The sequence below is a fragment of the Pseudophryne corroboree genome, chromosome 6 (genome assembly GCF_028390025.1).
Source record: "Pseudophryne corroboree isolate aPseCor3 chromosome 6, aPseCor3.hap2, whole genome shotgun sequence".
Lineage (NCBI taxonomy): Eukaryota > Metazoa > Chordata > Amphibia > Anura > Myobatrachidae > Pseudophryne > Pseudophryne corroboree.
The window spans coordinates 478,743,770-478,768,891 of record NC_086449.1 but is presented as its reverse complement, the minus strand read 5'-3'; the positions used below and the strand labels follow the sequence as shown (position 1 = coordinate 478,768,891).

General features: G+C 42.6%; 1 protein-coding gene across 13 annotated transcripts in view; it reads left to right on the top strand.

The window, feature by feature from the left end:
• MDFIC (MyoD family inhibitor domain containing) overlaps positions 1 to 25,122 on the top strand; it is a 236,090-nt gene that overhangs the window by 167,095 nt on the left and 43,873 nt on the right. For all 13 annotated transcript variants that reach the window (XR_010179438.1, XM_063927244.1, XM_063927247.1 and 10 more), the window contains one exon: positions 14,364 to 14,639. Coding sequence is in view for 12 of the 13 variants with exons in the window: in XM_063927244.1 (XP_063783314.1) it covers positions 14,364 to 14,639 (276 nt within the window). In the remaining variant the exon portion in view is untranslated. The remainder of the gene's footprint in view (positions 1 to 14,363; positions 14,640 to 25,122) is intronic.

Genomic DNA, 25,122 nt, shown 5'->3' with positions numbered 1-25,122 from the left:
TTTCTTTCTTTCTTTCTTTCTTTCTTTCTTTCTTTCTTTCTTTCTTTCTGTCTTTCTGTCTTTCTGTCTTTCTTTCTTTCTTTCTTTCTTTCTTTCTTTCTTTCTGTCTTTCTGTCTTTCTTTCTTTCTGTCTTTCTGTCTTTCTTTCTGTCTTTCTTGGGACTGGCTGCCGCAATGTGTAAAAATGGGGAATCTGCCTGCCGCAATGTGTAAAAAGGGGGAATCTGCCTGCTGCAATGTGTAAAAAGGGGGAATCTGCCTGCCGCAATGTGTAAAAATGGGGAATCTGCCTGCCGCAATGTGTAAAAAGGGGGAATCTGCCTGCCGCAATGTGTAAAAAGGGGGAATCTGCCTGCCGTAATGTGTAAAAGGGGGACACTGTCTGCCGTAATGTGTAAAAAGGGGACGCTGTCTGCCGTTATGTGTAAAAAGTGCACGCTGTCTGCCATAATGTGTAAAAAGGGGGACGTTGTCTACCGTTATGTGTAAAAAGTGTGCGCTGTCTGCCGCTATGTTTAACAAGGGCACGCTATCTGCCATTATGTGTAAAAAGTGTACGCTGTCTGCCGCTATGTGTAACAAGGGCACACTGTCTGCCGCTATGCGTAACAAGGGCACGCTGTCTGCCGCTATGCGTAACAAGGGCACGCTGTCTGCCGCTATGCGTAACAAGGGCACGCTGTCTGCCGCTATGTGTAACAAGGGCACGCTGTCTGCCGCTATGTGTAACAAGGGCACGCTGTCTGCCGCTATGTGTAACAAGGGCACGCTGTCTGCCGCTATGTGTAAAAAGTGCACGCTGTCTGCTGATATGTGTAACAAGGGCACGCTGTCTGCCGCTATGTGTAACAAGGGCACGCTGTCTGCCGCTATGTGTAACAAGGGCACGCTGTCTGCCGCTATGTGTAACAAGGGCACGCTGTCTGCCGCTATGTGTAACAAGGGCACGCTGTCTGCCGCTATGTGTAACAAGGGCACGCTGTCTGCCGCTATGTGTAACAAGGGCACGCTGTCTGCCGCTATGTGTAAAAAGTGCACGCTGTCTGCCGCTATGTGTAAAAAGGGGATGCTGTCTGCCGCTATGTGTAAAAAGTGCACGCTGTCTGCCGCTATGTGTAAAAAGGGGATGCTGTCTGCCGTTATGTGTAAAAAGGGGGACGTTGTCTGCCGTAATGTGTAAAAAGGGGGACGTTGTCTGCCGTAATGTGTAAAAAGGGGATGCTGTCTGCCGTAATGTGTAAAAAGAGGAATCTGTCCGCCGTAAGGTGTAAAAGGGTCTCTACCTGGTGTAGTGGTGCTACTGTGCGGCGTAATTTGAATAATGGAGACTACTGTGCACCGTTTTATAAATTGGTATTATTTTGTGGCCACACCCCTTCCGCACGAAGCCACGCCACTATGTATTTTTGCGCGCGCCTATGGCGCGCACTGCCCCTGTTTTGCATGCAGGGGTGGGGCTCCGATGCCGTTTCTTGCACACAGTGCTAAAATGTCTAGTTACGACACTGTTGCTAGGTATCCATTTCTCTGGCCCTGAGTAGGTCCCCCTCACCAGATCCTCTCCAGGGGTGAGGGGGTGGACTTGGATGGGAAGGAAGGGGGGGGGGGCAAAGCATTTTGTCGCACCTGGGCCCACCGCTCGCTAGTTCCGCCACTGCCATGGGGGGAGGTTAAAACATATAAAAATGTATATCTTTAATGTTACATATAATATGTCTGACTGCTGACATCAGCAGTGCTGTGTTTCACAGCTGCTGCACTCAATACGCAGCACTCCACTTCAGATCTCCTTCCTGTATAAGCTCGTTCCCAGACTCTCATTGGCTAGCTATGCATGAGTGTGGGTGGGATTATACAAGAAGGAGGTGAGTGCTGCTACATCCCAAGTGCAGTGGCAACTGTGAAACGCACATCACTGCCAATCCCTGGGGCCATTGTATCATTTTATTAGAAGTCACAACTCTAATTGAACTGAATACAGGTTGAGTATCCCTTATCCAAAATGCTTGGGACCAGAGGTATTTTGGATATCGGATTTTTCCGTATTTTGGAATAATTGCATACCATAATGAGATATCATAGCGATGGGACCTAAGTCTAAGCACAGAATGCATTTATGTTTCATATACACCTTATACACACAGCCTGAAGGTAATTTTAGCCAATATTTTTAATAACTTTGTGCATTAAACAAAGTGTGTGTACATTCACACAATTCATTTATGTTTCATATACACCTTATACACACAGCCTGAAGGTCATTTAATACAATATTTTTATTAACTTTGTGTATTAAACAAAGTTTGAGTACATTGAGCCACAGAAAACAAAGATTTCACTATTTCAGTCTCACTCAAAAAAGTCCGTATTTCGGAATATTCCGTATTTCGGAATATTTGGATATGGGATACTCAACCTGTAGTAACTTAATTGTACTATGTGCACAAGGTGTATGTGAAATATAAATGCATTCTGTGTTCAGACATGGGTCCCATCCCCAAGCTATCTCATTATGGTATGCAAATATTATGATCCCAAACATTTGGGGTATAGGAGATTCAAGTTGTATATAAAAAGATAAAATAGTTTTCCCACCTCCCAAAAATTATTCCCCGACACCGTTAGACTATTAAACCTATGTTCTTTACTTTTAATATATTTCAGGGCCCATTGGAATGATCCAACTTGATGCATAAGTAGAGTATGTGCATTTAATGCTTCTAACCACCTTCGCAAAGACCGCCCTTAAATTGTCTAGCCTTTCTGATCAGTTGATGCAACATTTGTCATTCCTGCAAATCTAGGTATTGCCCTGTAAAAATATGCATTAGTCCAAAATACGGTATGTGACTTCGCAAAACATCTTTTGAACTGTTCACTCTCAGTGACTATGGTAAATTAATTTTGCCCAAGCTATAAGAGCAGAAGTGATCTTCGGCAGAACATGATTCTTTCCACCCAGCAATGGCCCTCATTCCGAGTTGTTGCAAACGCTAGACCGCCGCCCTCTGGGAGTGTATCTTAGCTTAGCAGAATAGCGAACGAAAGATTAGCAGAATTGCTACTAAAAATTTTCATGCAGTTTCTGAGTAGCTCCAGACCTGCTCTTAGATTGCAATCAGCTCGGTCCGTTTAGTTCCTGGTTTGACGTCACAAACACGCCCTGCGTTCAGCCAGCCACTCCCCCGTTTCTCCAGACACTCCTGCGTTTTTCCCTGGCACGCCTGCGTTTTTTAGCACACTCCCGGAAAACGCTCTGTTACCACCCATAAACGCCCCTTTCCTGTCAATCACTCACCGATCAGCAGTGCGACTTAAAAGCACTGCATGATCAACAGCAACTGCTAAGTTTTTAGTAAAATAACTAAGTGCATGTGCGCTGCGTACAATGCGCATTTAGCAACAAATCGCAGCATAGCGAAAATCGGCAACGAGCGAACAACTCGGAATGACCACCAATGTCCCTTCTATTCACTTACTTTTTATGGGTTGGGTACGGGTTCTCGGAGCTTAGAATACTGGCAGTCACAAGACCGACATTCTGACACTTTTAGGGTAAGTATTCTAACCTTATCCCTTCCTAACCCTAACCCCCCTTTCCACAGCCTAACCCTCCCCCCCTACCCCGCAGCCTAACCCTAACCTCCCCCTGATACTTGCGTTCTGGGTGTCGGCTGTAGGGATTCTGGTGCCGCTCTTCTGACTATCGGGGTCCCATACGTCGGGATGCCAACTAAATCCTCTTTATTTGGGCATTCAATTCATAGTAACTAAGTGTATAAAAATGTATATGTACAAATGATGTCTTCTTATTTGCAAAAGGTAATGTTCTGGTACACTTCACTTAGGGATTCAAATCTTTCATGGCAATAGCAACTTACCATTTGTCATTAAAATATAAATACAAATAAATAATATCTTTTGAGATTGGTAAACTATGGCTAATTGTCAAACAAAATCCAAGGCAACAGAGTCGGAGCAACTAATTCACCTAGGGGATAATTCAGATCTTATATCTGCTGGGCGATCAGATCTGAATTGTGCATGCGTCAGAGCCACACTGCACCAGCGCATCGCACCGGGATGGTGAAAAAAATCTGAACGCACGGGCGTTCGCAAGGAGATTGACAGGAAGAGTCTGTTTGTGGGTGGCAACTGACCATTTTCCAGGAGTGTCCGGAAAAACGCAGGCGGGACCAGGTGTTTGAAGGGAGGGTGTCGTCAGCTCCGGCCCCGATCAGCAGAATTCCATCGCAGCAGCTGAGTAAGTCCTAGGCTGCGCAGAAACTGCACAAACTGATTTTTGTGCAGCTCTGCTACAGAAGTGAACGCACACTTGCATAGGCTTTTCCCCTCCCCCTGTAGGCGGCAACTATCTGATCGCAGGGCAGCAAAAAATGCAGCCCAGCGATCAGCTCTGAATTACCCCACTAGTGAGAATGATTTGCCTTACATCCAATCTCCTGGCAGAGTGCTAGGGACTCTCTTGAAATGATTTTAGGCCTACAGTAGTCGCCTTTCATTCTGACAGGAGCTTTCTTATGCTTGGATTTCCCTTTGGACCAGTGAGGATGACAGGATAAAGATAATGAAACTGCAATTATTCTCGCTCTATCCTTCACTAGATGCAAGCAAATAGACAAAAATGGGGTTGGGAAGAGATTTTACAGGGCTAGTATATCCGATGAGAGAATTTGAGAAATCTGCGGTCAAAGAGCGGAGGATTTAATATCATTACAATGGTCTCAGTGTCCGGCCGGGGGCAGCCTACAGCTCTCCTACGCTGTTATTGTGACCCTTAAGAAAATTATTGGCCTCATGCATTTTTAAATACATGTATAATCTGGCTACATAACTTCTTCAGATTGCTGTCTGACCACTCCGAGGAAATGTCAGGCAGTCCACAATCCCAAGCTCAGATACTGTATGAAGCATTTTCACTTACTGTCTAAGCAGGGTATCTGGTCAGAGGGTCAACAGTAACTATGTCAACATTTATAACATTGACAACACAATGTCAAAATCAGAAATGTCAATATGGTTACAACTGTCCGCAGGCACCATGTTGACATGTTCACAATGTTAAACATCTGAACTGTTGCCATGTGAAATGTAAGGGAAAATTGTCACTGGAATGCTCCTGCGATTTCGCCACTGGAACTGATCCTCACATGACCGCCAGGACCCGGAAGAAGACGCTGGAGCCACTGCAGCCACAGGGACAAGGTGAGACACAGACCACCAGGGACCATTTCTTGACAGATTATTATGTCAACATATCATCAATGTAGACATTATTATGAAGACATGGTCAAAGTTGACATGTCTGACAATGAGAATGCTGACAATTTAACCAAGTTGATATTCTCATGTGGGCATGATGAATTTTGACATAACTGTCGATCAATCATACCCAACCCCTGAGCAGCAAATTCAATTTAGAAACCTGTCACATTAAAGGTAAGTGTTTAAGAATGCTTTGAAGGGGCAAATAGAGAGCTATGAGGGATATAAGAAATATGGATCATGCAATGAGAAATTGAGGGGCAGTGGCAGAAATATGAGTAGACCAATGTTTGCAAAGAATATGTGTGTTGTGCAGTATGGTATATATTAGTAATATTTTATTTTATGAGTAATGTAATATACTTGTAGGGGGTAATTCCAAGTTGATCGCAGCAGGATTTTTTTTAGCAGTTGGGCAAAACCATGTGCACTGCAGGTGAGGCAGATATAACATGTGCAGAGAGTTAGATTTGGGTGAGTTATTTTGCTTCTGTGCAGGGTAAATACTGGCTGCTTTATTTTTACACTGCAATTTAGATTGCAGATTGAACACACCACACCCAGATCTATTTCTTTCTGCACATGTTATATCTGCCCCCCCTGCAGTGCACATGGTTTTGCCCAATTGCTAACAAACTTGCTGCTGCGATCAACTCAGAATTACCCCCGTAATCCAGTTGGAAAGCAGCACACTTGTATCTAGTAGTGGCTCCTGTGACCACCACAGGTCTACATTCCAATTTTAAAATGTGAGATGGGAGGAATATTAGCTTACTCAGTTCAAAGACCCCACCTTCTATAATTATGTGCTGTGGAAACTGAGCATTCCACACCCATCTGAAGAGCTAGGAGGTAGCTGCCAAGATGTCTTTTGTATGCAAATCATATCTGGAAGACTCTTAATAGAATCAAACGTGGTATTTAAACTTGCTCTAAGATCACACTCTTTTGTTTAATAGCTTAAATAATTTGGACAGCAAAATAGACAGACTTGTAAGCATCAGAGCACAAAGTGGAAAACGATCATTTAAAATATCCTGTAAATTAAAAAAATTCTGTCACATTCACTCATTATTGTATATGAGTGAACTTCCCATCATTTACTTATTGGAAAAGCAAAAAAGATTAATACCAACAAACCTAAATATTCCCTGCACCATAGCCAGTGCAAAAACACTCATGATTTTATATTACACTGAGTATAACTACTGTACCTATGTAAGCCAATTTAGTTATCCAACATGCCTGGGCATGCTAGCAGCAGTCATGTGAGAACTCAGAAATAAAAATAACCTATTACAATACCAGTTACAGTAAGTATAATTGCCAACTGTCCTTATTTCTTGGGACATTCACAGTTTTGAGAGAATTTTCATGGATGTCCCCCCCCCCCCCCCCCCCCCCTCTATATGTCGCTTTTTCAGTATTAACCAAATGCACAATACAATTCCTCTTTCTTGATGAAATTCTTACCATCTATTCTTATTCTTTGGGCTTTTTTTTAAGTTAAATTGTGTAGGTGTATTAAAAAGCACAAAAATATATTATAATTCAGTAAAATGAAATTATGGGGATTGTAGTGCTCCAAGGTCTGTCATGACAGTATCGCGCATGACATCCTTTGATACGCCGACTCGCCTCAGCAGCTAAGTGTCTCTGGAAACTATTTTAAAATGTTGGCAGCTATGGTTCTGTAAGAAGAAACCGTGTTCTGGAGTGTGAAATGGTGACACCACATGCCTCTAAATTGAGGTGCATAAATGTGCCAGTAATAGAACAGGAAGTATATACATCTTAAAGAAATCCCAGTGGGTTGAAAGCTAATTGTATGAAAGTAAAATAAATAAGTTAAACCTCTGTCAGAAAAAATTGAGCAGGGCATATTTTATACTGGGTAATAAGACTGTAGAAAAATGTTTGATTTGTCAATAAACATGGAAAATGTCATAATGCATTTATAGTATTATGACTTGTGACATTAGCAGTTTACTTTATTGCTTTTAGGAAAAATAGTTGTGTACAGTAATATTTACCTTTATATCTTTCTGCTATTGTGAAATTACGCTTTAGAGAGGCAGATTTGTTCCTAGTATACAGCATTTGAAGCACTGCAGTGAGTCTTTTAAATTAATTCTACATGCTTAATCCCAATTGTATAGTCAGTGAAGTATAAAATATTGAAATCAGCTGGGTATACTGTATTTTTCTTTAAAGCTCTTTTTTTTAATAAAACATTTGAAACTGTTCATTGTGAATGTGAAATGGGAATCTTTTCTTATAATGCGTAGAAAACGGTGAATTCTTGGTAATAGAGTGTAGTGTATAGCCTGTCTTTGCTGCGGCTGCTCTCTGTTCACACAGCTGTTATTTTACATTCTGACATGTATTGCATTTGTTGCTGAATAGTAAGAATACAATTTTTGCTTGTACGAAAGAGGGTAAAATGGGATCTCCTGTAAAAGGGAATAGTCTTTTAAGAATGATATAGCAAATGTTTCAAGTTAACATAAAAATGCCACTTTTTGAAAGAAAAGATTTGTCAAAAAGTTTCTTTGTGCATTTAATGTGTGTGATTATGTAGTATAAAATGCAGAGTTTGTAAAAAAATTCTTGAATATACAGGCAAAGTATGAATAATTCAAAACAACTTCTAAGTTCAACACTGTATTATGTCTTTTGTATCTCTGACTGAAGATAACATTGTTCTCCCAATACAGCTGAATTTGCACAAGTTACACCTCTGAAAATGCCAAATGGTCTTTAGTCTAGTTTTCAGAGCTGTCCCGTGCATTGAAGATAGACTGCGTATTGAGAATAATAGATCATTAATGTTCCACAGGCATTGGTACTGATAACGCCTATTATTCTGTGTATGTACATTATTTGGCTTGTTATGATTATCGTAACAGGACAATTAATTATTATTAATTTTATTTCAATTTATAGTATGTTTGATTATAGTTCTATCTCCATCACAAGAAGTTTATTATTTCCTTTGACTATATTGTGTCAAAATAGTCCAAAAGCACTACTTGGCAAGTTGGCATTACTGTATTATATTTTATTTTGTGACCCAATGGCAACAAGCTTATACATTTTTATATATAGGTCATTGCATAAAAACTAGGTTACCTGTTCAGTTAGGCCATGGAACGGTGAATAAACAAAACACATTTTGCACTACTTTATTTTTTGCAGCAGTTCTTTTTATTTTATTAAAAGGTTTAAACATTCCCTCTAGTAAAAAACATATCTTTTGAAAATTGAAGACATAACACACACACACACACAGTATGGAAAGCTGTAACAAAATAGTTATCGACCGTTTTCTACAAGTGGCATGTTGTGGAAAAGAAAGTAAATTACTCGGTGCTCTGAAGTCCAGCATCAGGCCTGAAATGTTTATGGAAGCAAGTCCCTTAGGAGAAGTTTTGTCATTGCAAGGAATCTTTTATATCAAACACATTTTTTTCCCCAGTAACACTTTATTCAACAACTGATCTTAATGTCTCTGTAGTCAGAGACAGAAACCAATTTCTGACAGTAGTTTAGCAGAAGCTCTTTTTTTTCTCAGAACGATAATGCACGTTGATGCCTTATAATGTATACTACAAATGTACCAAATTTTGTTGGAATACTTTTTTTTTTTAACTTAGAGACATTAAAGTTCAATATTAAGGGATGTTGTCTACAGGCCTTATGCACCAAGGGTCTGATTCATAGATGGACGTAGTACACATAGCAGCTACATGTTTGGACGCAACTGCTGTGTGTAAATATGCTAATGCTGCAGGCAACTGCAAGCATCTGTGATCTGCTGCTGCATCAGAGGACACAGCATCATATCACTCTGCAAAAACTTTGGCCATCAGGTTTTGCATGATGGCTAGGGTTTTCACTCTGCCGGGGCCAGTAAATTGGAGCCTGGCCAAGGCATGCCTACAAAACTAGGGTGACATGCCCCCATATTGTAGCATGGTCCCCATTGCCACCCTGCAAATGGCTACAGCATGCTAATCATGCTGCCGCTTGGGCGCCGTTTGAGCAACAATCCAGGACCTGTTCTGCACATGCCCAGTCCACCTGCCGTCAGGGTTTGCATGTTACTTTGAATAAGGCCCAAAATCCAGCAAATGCTTGAACTGTATATTGAACTAAATTAAATGACTGCAGTATAATTGACCTATCGAATTCTTTGGGAATTTGGACTGTGGTCTTATTTATTGAAGTTTTTCTATTAATTGTTTATGGAATTGTTACCTCATCAGCAACTTGGATTATTTTGTTCATTATTGAACAAATTTTGGAGATCAAGGGCTAGATGTATTAGAACGAAAAAAAAATGTATAGAGTGTGCATGGCACTGTATGATAATTCAGACGATCTTTCCTCAGGAAAAAACTTTGTCTGGCAAAGCAGTAGTCTTCTTATGGTGTGTAACCAATGGAAACAGACTTACATTCGGGTTTTCACCCGCAGACTTTGAAAGGTATCTTTAGGGCTTGAACCAAGCACAGGGTGGCACAAACATATATGTGATGGTGGATGCACTTAAGAAAAAGCACTTACATGAGCTTTCAATCCCGCGTTCATATAGTAGATTTTTTATTTAATGGATCGTGATTCACATAAAGGTTTAATAATTAAAAAGTGTTCACAGCAGACAGTCTGACGAAGAGGCTCTGCCTTGAAACACATTATAGTTGTTGCCGCACACAGCAGATTGGGTAATAGGAGGAGAAGGAGCGTATTCTATCTGAGGCTTGCCGTTTCCATCAGAAGTTCATGTCTGCAGCCGGACCTCCCTCAGCGCACCTCACTGCTCCTGAGTACTGTTCCTCTGTGTTTCCCGATATTCTGTGAACACTTTTCAATTATTAAACCTTTAGGTGAATTACCCGGGTTTGTGTGGAAGAAGACGACTGCTTTGCCAGAGAAAGTTTTTTCCTGAGGAAAGATCATCTGAATTATCATACAGCGCCATGCATACTCTATACATTTTTTTTCTAGTTTAGGAAGCTTATTAGAGTGCTTCCTGAGTGTAAAGGGCTGCAGTATTGTGGTAGCGCAGGTGTAACAATTTATTTCTGATCTATAGGTAGCTGTTATAGGTTGCGATTTTTGTGCTTTACTAAAGATCGCATCAAACCGCACTTTTGAAACTTGCGTTTTTTAGCTAAAAATCGCAAATGTAATAGGTTACGATTTTTAGGGTTAAAACAAATCACATGCAATTTTTAGCGATTTTAGTAAAGGACACATGCAATTAATAGTGATGAAAACATGCAATTTTTAGTGCATTTTTCATTCCTTGTGTGACTTAGCCAAAACTATGCACAGATCGATGAGATCCATGCATGCTTCTGACTGTCACCGTAAAGAAAGAGTTAAAAATGTAAAAACAAAAGACATGCAGCCCCCATCCGCACCCCCCCCCCTCCCCCCTCCTAAAGCATAACCAACCTCGTGCTCTTTGAGCCGATCCTTGTTGCTAATATCCAGGAAACAAATTGTGTAGGGGTTCCCTGTATTTTAACAACCAGCCCCAGGCTCTTGGAAAGCACCGGGGTGCATTTGGCATTAATAGAGTTAATAAGGGCGATCATCCATTTAGTATTATCCCGGGCCTGTATGCTAGGGAAAAAACTCACCTGATCATTATGAACCAAGCTGGGTAGAACGGTATTCAGGTGGGTTGCAATGATCTACACACAAATCTTGATATGTGTTCAAGAGCGAGACGGGTCTATAGTGAGAACAGTTCAAGGCATCTTTACCTCCTTAGGGATAGCTATGATCCTAGCTTCAAAAGCCTCCTTAGAGAAAGAGCCACCAGACATCACTCCATTGAACACTTCAGCAAGACACTGTAGGGGAAAAGTACAGAGTTAAAAGTTTTATAGTAATTGGCCATGAAGCCATTGGGACTAGTGGCTTTATTAGCTTTAAGGCCCATGATCACGTTTCAGATCTCTTATGCCTCAATCTTGGGACATAGTTGTTTAAAAGCAGAGGGGGAAAGCTTAGGTAAGATGCAACAGGACAAAAATCCTGTATAGAGTCTACACTGGAGGAGACCCATTTATGCAGGGTGTAAAACTATGCAACCTAGCATAAAACTTCTGGAATCCCCATCATTTGAACTGATAGATATTCCTGAGTGAGATTTGCTTGCAAGAACATTGTTCTGCAAATTTTGATGGGGGTAGGGCGAGGCAATGGAAAATTCCGTGTTCAAAGAAAAGGCATAATCAAAACCATGGGGAACTTTGCGGTGTATCGTTAAGTGCATAGACCTCGCTTATCCCTATCACCCCTGTGTATTTTAGCCAGGGGTTTCTGACGCTCCTTCAGCATTACCCCTTAGCCTGCAAAACCTATGCCATTGCTCGCTCCATAGCTGAGTGCTGCCACAAGGCAGGGGTTCATGTGCCTCGGACATTTTGTCACTTTCCGATGCGATGGGGTTCGGTGTATCATTATGTGCATAGACCTCGCTTATCCCTATCGCCCCTGTGTATTTTAGCTAGGGAATTCTGACGCTACTTCAGCATTGACCTGTAGCCTGCAAAATCTGTGCTGTTACTTGCTCCATAGCCGAGTGCCTCCATGGAGCTAGGAGTCACAGGCGGTAGCCATTTCAATTGAGTCTGTCCTGCTATAGAATTGTATGTGTACCGTATGGTGCATAGAACCTTGACAGTAGAAACTCTCCTACAGCTTTGCCCTGCTTTATGTAAAACTTGCTATGCGATCGAGCCTGGTGTAATGTAATGTGCATAGACCTCGCTTATCTTTATCGCCCCTGTGAATTTTAGCTAGGGGATTGTGACGCTCCTTCAGCATTGCCCCGTAGCCTGCAAAACTTATGCCATCTCTCACTCCATATCCGAGCGCTGCCTGCCACGTGGTGGGGGTTCAGGGGCGGCGGCCATTTTGCCAGTGTGCTATGCGATTGAGTTCGGTGTACCGTAACGTGCATAGACCTCGCTTATTCCTATCGCCCCTGTGTATTTTAGTTAGGGGATTGTGACGCTCCTTCAGCATTGCCCCATAGCCTGCAAAATCTGGACTGTTACTTGCTCCGTAGCCTAGGGCCTCCGTGGGGCAAGGAGTCATAGGTGGTAGTCGTTTCTATTGAGTCTGCCCTGCTACAGAATTGTATGTGTACTGTACGGTGTATAGAACCTTAACAGTAGAACCGCTCCTGCAGCTTTGCCCTGGTTTATGTGAATAAAAATAATAATAAAGTGTCTGGAAAAAACTAACATGCATTCGTACTTTAGGAATCGAACTCTGGACTCTGAGTATAGGAAGCGGAACACTTCACCACTTCGCCGCAGACAGATTAATAAATCCATTGGTTTGATTATGCTGTAATGGCTACGGGATTAGGATGCTAACATACTGTACAAAATTCCTAATCTCAAGAGGCAATAGTGAACTTCTAACACGTCTATTTGCGACCGTGTACACTACTGGTTTTATGTTGTTTTGTCTGCGGGACTTGGACGCTCACATATTCATAAAGTACTGTAGATGGATCATATACTGCATGCTGTTCTCTTTGCGTCTGTACCATATATACTGTATAAAATAATGCAGTGTAATGAGTATTTTCTGTATGCAGCGTAATGAGACGCTTAGTAAAGTAGTCCTTATTATATATTTCAGTATTGTATTTTACGGTAGACCACACGCATGCGCAGTGGTGATTGTAAAAAGCGACATCTGGTGGATGAGCGCAGGTATTACACGTAAAGGTAACGCCAAACGCTCTGTCTGCCTCCATGCGATTAGGTACGCCTCTCTGTGACTAGGCGCGCCTCCCTATGCCCCGGTATGCTGCGTATGCTCGATCGGGACAAACGCCTCAGCCAGTCAAGATAAAGGTGGCTACATCTGTATCCACCTTATTTCCTTTTTCCTATAAGGATTGATTGAGCCATATAAGGGAGGACTCTGCATTAGCAATAAGCAAAAGGCTAAGCTTTTCTCATGCAGATACAAGGTTGCGGTAGACATCTGCAGAACCTGAAGTCTTATGGTAATCTAAATGAGGAACGTGATTCATAGGTTCAAGAAGTTTCAGAGATCTAGATTTCCTAGCATGAGCAGCAGCCCTAATCAGATTACCCCAAATCACTGCCTTATGGGCATCACATCGCAACATGGGGAGGTGACAGGGGTAGCATTAATGGAGAAGTACAGAAGTTTTTAATAATGGCAACCAATTGTAGTAATAATTGAGGATTTACAAACTATTTTTTTAATTCGGCCTATTGTTTTGAAGATATTGCTTTTTTCATAATGCAGTTTTAAGTGTGTTTGTTATCCCACCATTAACCAACTATTAAGTCATTTAGGGGCATAAGTTTCAAAAATATTTGTGGGATATCCCACAGTCTCAGCAGATTTAATTATATCTGCTGCTATCCCCCATTTTTGGACACAAAAGCAGCCCACATAGATTTTTATGAGACTGCTGCAATGACAATTTGTGCCCTGGAAACTAATGCCAAGCTATGATGATATTAGCCATTTGTAACCTATGGGTTACACTTCGCAAAACTTTCTGGGAGAGTTGTCTTCAGGACCCCTCCTATGCAATGGGCAATTTACAAATCATACATTTGTAGCCTGATAACTATACATGCACAGTAGCAGCACTTCTAACTCATTGCAGGATTAGGCTCCTATTGAACCCCTGACCCTGGATATCAATATTAATGATTTTGTGTACTACTTAAGCAATGATAAGAAATTATAATTATAATTTTTGGGACTAATTCCCAATAAAAAATATGCCCCTTAATAATTTGATAGTGTCGGATAGTGAAAAAGGCAGTGTTGTTTTTTTTTGTTTTTGTTTTTCTTACTTTATAGAAACACTGCACCGTTTTATTTACATAAGGGCACATGAAATTCTGTGCAGGATGTTAGAGGTATCTCTTTTTCTCCCATGAACATTCCTGCCCTATTTTCTTTCTAAAATATCTTTTAGCCTATTTCCTCTGGCTGTGGTTTTAGAGAATTCTGTTTAATCTTTTCATCTCTCCTTTTTCTTTATGTTTAAGCCCAACCTCAGAGCTTGCCTCAGCCAAATACTTCAGCACTGGAACAGAGCGAAGAAGAAGCTGGCAAGATACAAAATGGTCATGTAGGTCTGAGTAATATCAATGGAATCCACAATGGGGTCAAACATGTTGCTGCAGATCACAGAAAGTTATCAGCTCCCGTTTCTCAAAAAATGCATCGGAAGATCCAGTCCAGCTTATCTGTAAGCAGTGATTGCAGCAAAAAGAGCAAAATTAGTTCCACATATTCTCAAAAACCTGGCTCTTCACCAGAAGGTAAACAAAGTCCTTAAAGATCTAAAAAGTACATGTTGTTTTTTTTTTTTTTATAAACAAATGTTTTGTTTTGATATTGTATTTTCATTTAGTCCCTTTTTTTTTCTTGGAGTAATGAGCAAGTTCCACTATATTGCAATTTGTGGAGCCTGTAGCAAGCTAATAAAACATAATGTAGTATTTAGCAAAGTCTTGTTATTACTCTACTTTCTGTTTGCCTAGCTCGCTGCAGGCAACGATAGAGGAAGGAAAAGCTTTAACCAACTTTTTGCTTACTTGGCACGTTTAACTGTGTAAATATACCCCAGGCAAAATCTTACATAGTTTATGGTTGTATTTTTTTTAAATTGATTACATTTTTGTTAATTTTTTTTTACATGTTGCAGAAGATGCACAAAATACATTATTAGACTACAATAAGAATTAGTGTGATAATATAATGAAAACGGGTGAACCAAAGGTTTGCATCAGTAATGCTATGGTGTTACATAGAAAAATAATGTTTTTATCTACAAATATACAAGTCTTTCTTGTAGCATGTAAAGATTATTACAAATAATCAATATACTAAAAGAAACTGATAGACAAGTACATCTAGAATCCACGATCACCCTATGGTCTCTGTCCGTTAATGACAGTTTGTCAATTAGCATCCCCTATGTAGTTGTTGTGTTTTCATGCAAACTTGTGCTATAACCATCGGCAGCACAGTTGGTGCAGTGGTAAGCATTACCACCTCACATCCCTGAGTTCATGAGTTAAAATCCTGACCAAGGGGCTAATTTAGACCTGTTCACTGCTGTGTGTTTTCGCATAGCGGGCAATCAGGTCTAAACTGCGCATGCGCCGCAGTGTGCATTTGCATGCAATAGATGCTATTGGCATCTCAGCCCAGCGATCGCCTCTGCCTGATTGACTGGCAGAGGCATTCGCTAAGCAGGAGGGGGCGGGCCGGCGGTGCTTGGCGGCCTTTTTTGGGTGCGGTATGGGCAACGCAGGCATTCCGGGACCATGCGGGGGGGGGGGCCTTGGCGGCTGTGTGACTCACACAGCTGCTGCGACATCTACGATCAACTCTGAATTAGGCCCCAAGTCATTATCTGTGTTGAGTTTGATCTCTGGGTAATCTGGTTTATTTCCACAATCCAAAATCATACTACAGTAGTAGTTTATTGACACCTCACAAAAATGAATCCCGGTGTGTATGTGTGTTCACGTCATAGGGAACATAGATTGTATGCTCCACGGTGTGGATGTGAATGAATGAAATATTCACTTTTTAAGCTCTGTGTAATATTTATGCACAATATAAAGACCTCTCAATAAACATACCATTCAATCAAATCACTAATCAAATCCTACATCTGTGTTAATGCCGTACCAATGCAGTATTGAACTTTGTGAGCAAGTCCTACTTACAGATGTGTCCTCTTACATCTATGCTGCAGTCACACTGAACAGCCCATGCAATGGCGGGACTCTGTAATACGGAGTGTCTTTTTTTACGTTCTTTTTTTCGTGAAAATGCATCTTAATGTAATAGGACGCACAAGCAGCTTCTGCTGATTAAAAGGATTTGCAGCATGCCTATATTCTGTGTGTGTAATTGCGGCTCTATCTGCATCCGAAATGCCACGTTACACACACAGAATATAGGCATGCTGCATATCATTTTAATCAGCAGCTTCTGCGTCCTATTACATTACTGTGCATCTAAGACACATTTTTGCGGGAAAAATGTAAAAAAGGACACTCTGTGCTACTGAGTCATACTGCACTCACGCGTTATGTGTAATGCGATTTGTAGCACACAGAGCAAAGATGTAAGAGGATACATCTGTACAGTAGTCCTCTACATCTGAATCCTTCGCAAATTATGTGGTATAATGACACTTTTCACCGTACTACTTGCAGTAGCCCTCTACGTCTGCTTTCTCCACCAGTGAGGTGTTTTAATAACACTACCACATAGCGAGTCTCACAATCATCCTCTGTATTCCTCTACCACAATATCCTGCAACTGCGAGGAGACAAATCAACAACTTTCTGTCTTGCTCTTGGAACACTCTTCTGGGTTTTTTTTTGTAAAATTGTAAAAAATTAAATTGGAAATTTTGCACAATGTAAATATGCATAATTCAATTTAAAATAAATAACCTTTTTGTCTGGATAATGCATTAATGATGTGAAATCTACTACATTAAATTTACTTAGGGGGTTGTTATCAAAACTTGGGAGGAATCAGCCAATTACCCGTGCCTGTTGATTCAGTCAATTGGGATTATGCCACGTTAAGGCCCAGTGCTAGACCTTATCTCTCAGATTCAGTAGCTTTAAGAAAAAGTCAGTGATAAATAAAAGGCACCCTTTGCCACGCAGGGAATCCCATTGACTCCACATTTTACACCAACTCATTGGGTTAGTATGCGTTAACCCAAGGTTTCCTCTACAGGAAAAAGACAGCTTTCTCTGGCTGGGTCCACAGGTTATCCACAGGATAACATTGGGATATGCCGGAGCGACAGCGGAAATGGCACCAAACGGTCACGAACTTTCTGGCCTCCCAGGATGTATCGGGGCTTCACCATATAATCCCGCCCACTGACTCTGTCAAATCAGTTTTCTGTTTGGTGCGGCAGGAGCCGGACCATGGTCACAGGGCTGCAGTTAATAAAGCAGCCTGAAGCTTTTACTATGTTATTTTTATAGTCTTACTATGTTTTTTTTGAGCGACTTTTCTTAACAGCGTCTTAAACGCATACTGGAAAGAGTCGCTCCAACAACTCGCTTACCTTCGCGGTACAGTGCTGTCTCGACGGGCGTCTGTGTCGGATGTTTTAGCAGGTCCAGCAGACGTAACCAGGCTGTGGCCGGAGCATGGGGGGAAGGTAAGTCTATGGATTTCCCCTTACTAGGGGGGTCCGGACACAGCTACACTGCTTTTGGTGGAGACTACAAACAGTGTGTTGATGCGCCGAACACTCTCTGGTGCGACAGCGCTACACTCTAGGGATCATAGGCGCCAGGACTAGGTTGAGGCCGCCCCTCCCCCAAGTTCATGACCAGTTTCCGCGCATCTCCCGTCCATGAACTGAATGACCTCACTTCCGTCTCAGACGCTACCACGAGGGTACTCGGTCGCAGCTTAGACGCCGCGGTTGTGTACACTAGAGATTGCCGGACCGAGTCGCAGGCCTTAGCATCTACATACACGTGGCATTTCACTGAGCATCCGTGTCCGTTAGTGAGTGTCCGTGTCTTGCATCAGTTATCAAAACGGCAGTGTACACCAGTAGCGTCTGAATCCACTCAGCGTCTTGCGAGCATATTTGTTTGGATATGGAAGTGTGGTGAGTCTCCCTGTATCCCGCTCTATGGAGCAAGGGTATACAGTACTAAAAATTCTCTCTACTTGTTAGTATGAATTGTTAATTTTAGTACATATTGCATATGAGACCTGTTTATTACTGTTGTTTCTGCATGTTATGTTTGAAAAGAACCAGTTAAAACCGGAAGTACAATTTTCCTACTTACTAGTAAGTTGTTATGGGGGTTGTATTCTCATATGACAATGTTTAATGCCTTAACATGTGACTGACTGCTAGTATGTGTGCTGACTTTTCTATGTCGTCAGTCCTGTTCTGACCCTCAATTCAGGTGCACGGTTGTGGTCAGATTGATCTCACTTCTATATATCCATATATAGGTGATTTTCAGTCACAAATTGTGTAGTCATTAACAGATTATTACCATGTCTGTGAGCGGCAAAAGTGACGAGGAGAATTTATCAGGCACTCCTACATCCCTAACATGTTTATCTTGTAAAACAGGTTTAATTGGTATAGGCCAGTTGGTCACTTATGAGGGGTTGTGTGCGAACTGTTTTGCTTTTCAGCAAAGTAAAAAACAGGATTTGGTTCAACAACCAGTAGAGCCACCATGGAATATGTTCGCAAAGACTTTGTCTTCAATAGCGGACAGGTTAACTCCGGTAGCACCACCCCAGGGGTTAGGTTACACTATTAACCCATACATGCAGCTCCCTTCCTTTGGCTTTGTTCCTGTAGCCTCTACAAGTAACCAAGGGACAGGTAAGACTAAGACAGATGCGTCTATGTGGCAGACTACACAAGATGATACAACAGATGATGATACAGTATATTCAAATACTCCGTATGATGATCAGTCGCAGAGTTTTAGTTCAGAGGATGTAACTGAACTTATTGATGCCGGGAAGGCTGTTCTCTCTTTGGAAGAGCCAGCCAAAACAGTGTCAAAGTCTAAAGCACCTGTGTTTAAACGAACAAAGTCAGTTAAAACTGAATTCCCAGCTTCAGATGAGCTGCCGGAAATGATGGAAGAATATTGGGCGACGCCCAGTAAAAAGTATAAGATTCCGAAAAGATGGTATTCTTATTATCCATTTCCAGCTGCGGATTGTTCAAAAAGAGAAGTTCCTCCAAAAGTGGATGCACATGTACTGCGACTTGTGCATAAATCTGCTTTACCACTGTCATCTACCTCACTACATGATGTCACAGACAGAAGGGTAGATAGCTTCTTGAAAAATGTATTTTCTCTCGTAGGAGCAGTGGTAAGACCTGCTATGGCTTCGGCCTGGATAGCAAAGGCAATGGGCGAATGGATAGAGGAACTAGAGAATGGCCTCTCTTCTCCTAATAGGGATCAAGAGTATCATTTAAGCCGTTTAAGACAATCTGCCCAATACTTGGAAGAAGCAGCAATTGATATGGGTACAGTTGCTTCTAAAGCTTCAGCCTTGACAATAGCCGCTCGTAGAGCAGTTTGGCTACGTACCTGGAAAGCAGATGCAGAATCCAAGAAAGAATTGGAAGCATTGCCTTTCATTGGTAATATATTGTTTGGAAAACAATTGTCTGATATCCTAGAATCAGAGGTGGAATCAAAGAAGGTCAGATTTCCGGCTAGTTATAACGCTAAGTCTAAGGGTTCAAAGTTTCGCCCATTTCGATGGCAAAGCAAAGCGAAAGCTAAAGAGGAGTCTAAGCAGCCCAAGTCCAATAGATCGGCCAGGGGTAGGAAGCAATGGGCTAGTAGAAAGCCAGCTTCCAAGCCTGAACAGAAACCGTCAGCCTGAAGAGACGGGCCTCCGCCTGGAGGATTCCAGGGTTGGGGGCCGACTCCTTCATTTTGCACACATATGGCAACAGTCGACAACAGATGCTTGGGTGCAGAAGGTGGTATCTCAGGGGTATGGGTTCATTCAGAAGGCAGCCTCCTCAGAGATTTTTTTGCACCAGCCCGTCTCGTATAGAGTCGAAGGCCAATGCCCTGCAAGAAGCAGTCCAAAAATTATTGCAGTCAGGTGTGATTGTCCCAGTACCTCCATCACAAAGGGGACAGGGGTTTTACTCCAATCTATTTTTGATCCAGAAGCCAAATGGGTCATTTCGACCAATTCTCAATCTGAAAATGTTAAACAAATACATTTGGATCCCAAGGTTCCACATTGAGACATTACGCTCCATAATGTTGGCTATGGAACCGGGAGATTACATGGTATCTCTGGATGTACAGGATGCTTACCTACATGTGCCTATAGTACTGTCTCATCAGTGTTACCTCAGGTTTGCCATCCTCCAGGAACATTTTCAGTTCCAAGCCTTGCCCTTTGGGCTAGCAACAGCACCCAGGGTGTTTACCAAAATTATGGTGGTTATGGCAGCTTGTCTGCGCAAACAGGGGATAAGAATATTCCCATACCGCGACGACCTGTTAATCTTAGCACATTCGCAAGATTTACTTTTGAGCCATCTTCAACAGACAATAGTTTGTTTACAGAGACACGGGTGGCTCATAAGTTGGGAAAAGTTGTCTCTGAATCCGTCACAGCGGATGGTTCATTTGGGGGCCATATTGGATTCAGACCTACAGAGAGTTTTCTTACCAGAGAAAAAGATAGTCAAGGTGCAGGTCACGACTCAGGAAGCGTTGCACACCCAGACAATGTCAGTCCATGCAGCATGCGACTGTTGGGTCTGATGGTATTAACCTTCGACATGGTGGAATATGTGCAATTCCTCTCCAGACCATTACAGCACCTTATTCTGACCAAATGGAATGGAAATCATCAGACGATAAAAAAGCAGATGATAAAGTTTCCAGTAAACGTAAAAAGGTCTCTAGTGTGGTGGCTACAGACAGACCATTTAAACAAGGGGAGACCATTTTGGATAAAAGAATGGCAAGTTCTGACAACAGATGCCAATCGTCAAGGCTGGGGTGCGGTACTCGGAAGCCTTTGGTTCCAGGGAAAATGGACCGTAAGGGAAAGTCACCTGCCAATAAATCTGTTGGAAATAAGGGCCATTTATATGGCTCTAGTTCAGGCAAAGGACAGTCTGCAAGGAAGACCGGTCCAGATTCGCTCAGACAAAGCGACAGCAGTAGCGTACCTTAATCATCAAGGAGGAACTCACAGCAAAAGATTGATGGAGGAAGTAACTCCCATTCTAAGATGGGCAGAACTTCATCTCCCAGCATTGTCAGCAGTGTTTTTCCCAGGTGTATTGAACTGAGAAGCGGACTTTCTCAGTCGGCACACCATTCAGGAAACCGAATGGGCATTACACCCAGAAGTGTTTCAGACAATAGTGAACAGATGGGGACTACCAGAGATAGACCTCATGGTGTCTTGTCTAAACTACAAAGTTCCGAAGTACGGATCGAGAACAAAGGATCCCCGAGCGGTCCTTGTAGACGCACTGTCAGTAGAATGGAAATTTCATCTGGCGTATCTGTTCCCTCCAATATCTCTGTTACCCAGAGTAGTGAGAAAAATAAAGCAAGTAAAGGGAGCAATAATTCTAAAAGCTCCAGCTTGGTCAAGAAGGCATTGGTACACAGATCTACTGAGAATGTCCGTGAAAGCACCAATACTGCTCCCTAAACGTCCAGATCTGCTGATGCAGGGTCCTTGTTGTCACAGTCACCTGGATCGTATGTCTTTGACGGCATGGCTGTTGAAACCTCTATCCTAGAAGCTAGAGGATTTTCAAAACAAGTAATCCAAACTATGCTTAGAGCAAGAAAGCCTTCTTCAGCTCGTGTGTATCAGAGAAAATGGCAAACCTATATTCATTGGTGTACTGTAAAAAGTTTGAATCCAAGATCTTTTAAAGTATCCAGGATTTTGGATTTCCTTCAAGCAGGATTGGATAAAGGTTTGAAAGTAGCTTCCTTGAGAATTCAAGTATCAGCGTTAACTGTATGGTTTCAGCGAAAGATTGCTGATTTACAGGATGTGCGTACTTTCTTTCAGGGAGTTGTACATATTCAACCTCCATTTGTTCCTCCTGCAGCTCCCTGGGATTTGAATTTAGTTCTTAAATTCCTCCGTGGACCTCCGTTTGAACCACTTAAGAGAGCAGATCTTAAATGGTTAACGGCTAAAGTACTTTTTCTACTGGCAATGGCGTCAGCCAGAAGAGTGTCAGATTTAGGAGCGTTATCGTGTAAGTCTCCTTTCCTAAGTGTTTTTCAAGACAGAGCAGTTCTCAGAACTAGATCTGGTTATCTTCTGAAGGTGGTGTCAAAGTTTCATCTTAATGAAGAGATTGTAGTCCCAGCTTTTCAGGTATCGGGACTTTCTGCGGGAGAAGCGTTGCTGGACGTAGTCCGAGCATTAAGAATCTACATAGATCGTACTAGTGCCATCAGAAAAACAGATTCTCTCTTCAACCTCTACGGATTTCATAGAAGAGGATGGCCTGCTAGTAAACAGACGCTGGCAAGATGGCTCCGAATGGTAATATCAGAAGCTTATTCTCATGCAGATCTCCCTACTCCGGCTAATGACTCTTCTCTCTCTACACGTAAGGTAGGTCCTTCATGGGCAGCACAACAGGGTGCTTCAGCAGAAAAGATATGTAGGGCAGCCACATGGTCTTCCATAAAAACATTCATTAGACATTATGCCTTGGATACTTTTGCCTCTCATGACGCAGACTTCGGGCGAAAGGTCCTTCTGTGTCATCAGGAGCGTCCCCACCACTAAAACTGGCTTTGGGAATCCCAATGTTATCCTGTGGATAACCTGTGGACCCAGCCAGAGAAATAGACGTTATGGTAAGAACTTACCGTTGATAACGTAATTTCTCATATGTCCACAGGTATCCACAGGGGTCCCACCCTGACGCACCTGATTTGAGGATCTTGATAATCACTAAACCTCTTCCTTCTTGTATGGAAGGGTGTGCATGTGTGTTCTTATCGCCTAAATAAGTTTCTACCTGATGCTCCTGCCTAATCGCTGTGGAAAGAACTGATTTGACTGAGTCAGTGGGCGGGATTATATGGTGAAGCCCCGTTGCATCCTGGGAGGCCAGAAAGCTCATGACCGTTTGGTGCCATTTCCGCTGTCGCTCCGGCATATCCCAATGTTATCCTGTGGATACCTGTGGACATAAGAGAAATTACGTTATCAACGGTAAGTTCTTACCATAACGTCTATTTAGTGAATAGCCCTGTTCCTGAAGCCCTGAGCTTTTCCCTGTGTGACAAACCCTGCAGCTAATTGGATTCCCCACTTGGAGAAAGATAAAGACGTGAGAGATAAAGTGCGAACCAATCAGCTCCTAACTGTTATTTTTCAAACACAAGTTGTAAAATGGAATGCGCTGATTGGTTGGTTCTTTATCTCCCTTCACTTTAACTTTTTCCAAGCTTGGATAAAGCTCAGCTTTAGTTACAGTACTTGCATGTCAAAGCATTTATTTTTATTTTTTTACAGAAAGTTAACAATTTTAAAACTGTTCTTTTTGTAGGTCAAGTTAGACCAGGAAACATGCTCTTTCATTAGTCATACTATCCTATTCTAGTCACCAAATAGTATAAAAAATTCCTAGTAAGTTCAGCGCAGTCATAGCCAGCACTTAATTTGTAGATCAAAAGACAAGTTGAAATAAAGAACTGATGACATATGCTGGAAGGGCATTAAAAATGATCTTTAATCATAAAATACTGTGGGTCCAAAAAAAAGTGACAAGTTGCATTCCAGCATAAATTAAGTCCTGGTCTAAACAGAGTCATACATTCTTATTAGAGCATATGAAAAACTTTTACGTAACATAAGAAACTTAGTAAAATATCAATATGCAAAATCTGAATTTTGCTTATTAATACACTTAGATTTGGTCATACCCCTTTCAGACTGTCAGCAATAACCTGGGTTATTGGACGTGAACATGCAGCTACCTGGGTTGTGGCTCAGTATTACCCCTTTCATACCGCACAAATAACCAGGTACCAACCCGGCATATTGCCGGGTTGACACGGGTCAGTGTGCGGTGTGAAAGCGACATGGTCGAAATCCTGGGTCGCCTGACCCGGTAATTCAACCCGGGAATAAAGCAGTGTTATTCCCTCCCGGGTTGAATACAGGGTCAGTGGCAGTGTAAACGGGTTCCCAGGTCGATGCGACCCGGGACCCGTTCACTAAATAGAGAGAGGCGGCGCGGAGATGAGCTCATCTCCCAGCTCCGCCCCCGCTGCCGGCTCTGCCCCATCGCCGCCGGCTCCGCCCCCCGCTGCTATGGCAACTGGCCCGGCACATTGCCAGGTCGGTTAGCCTCCTGTTAGGGTCCAATGCCGGATCCCACCCGGGAAGGACCCGTTTCCAATTCCCGGGTGGGATCCGGCATTGGAAGTGTGAAAGGGGTATATGAAAGAGGCCAGTTGAAATAACCCAGGTCGAACAACCTAGTATTTCAACCCAGGTAGTGAGCAGGATTGCCGGCTCGCGATGCAGTGTAAACGGGTAAGCCGGGTAGACGCAACTCGACACCCGTTTACTGCATAAGAAGAGGCGGCGCTTGGAGATCATCTCATCTCCAAGCACCGCCTCGACACGCGTCGGTGGTGTCGTCACCAACCCAGCAATAAGCCAGATCTGGCCGCCAGTCTGAAATGGGTCTTAGCCGGGTAGCACCCGGGAAGTACTAATGTACAAAATCCTGGGTGCAACACGGCTCTGCCTTGTGAAAGGGGTATAAGTAGAGAGGTACAAAACAACCACTACAAATCAATTCTTATTATTACTTTCTCATACGTCCTAGAGGATGCTGGGGACTCCAACAGGACCATGGGGTATAGATGGATCCGCAGGAGCTTGGGCACACTATAAAGACTTAAACTGGGTGTGAACTGGCTCCTCCCTCTACGCTCCTCCTCCAGACCCCACTTAGACTTTGTGCCCAGGAGTGATGGGTCACACACTAGGGGAGCTCTACTGAGTTTCTCTGAAAGACTTTGTTAGGTTGTTTTTTTTCAGGGAGACCTGCTGGCTACAGGCTCCCTGCAGCGTGGGAGTGAGGGGAGAGAAGCAGGACCTACTTCTTCTTAGTTTAAAGGCTCTGCTTCTTAGGCTACTGGACACCATTAGCTCCAGAGGGTTCAATCACTTGGTGTGCCTAGCTGCTTGTTCCCGGAGCCGCGCCGTCAA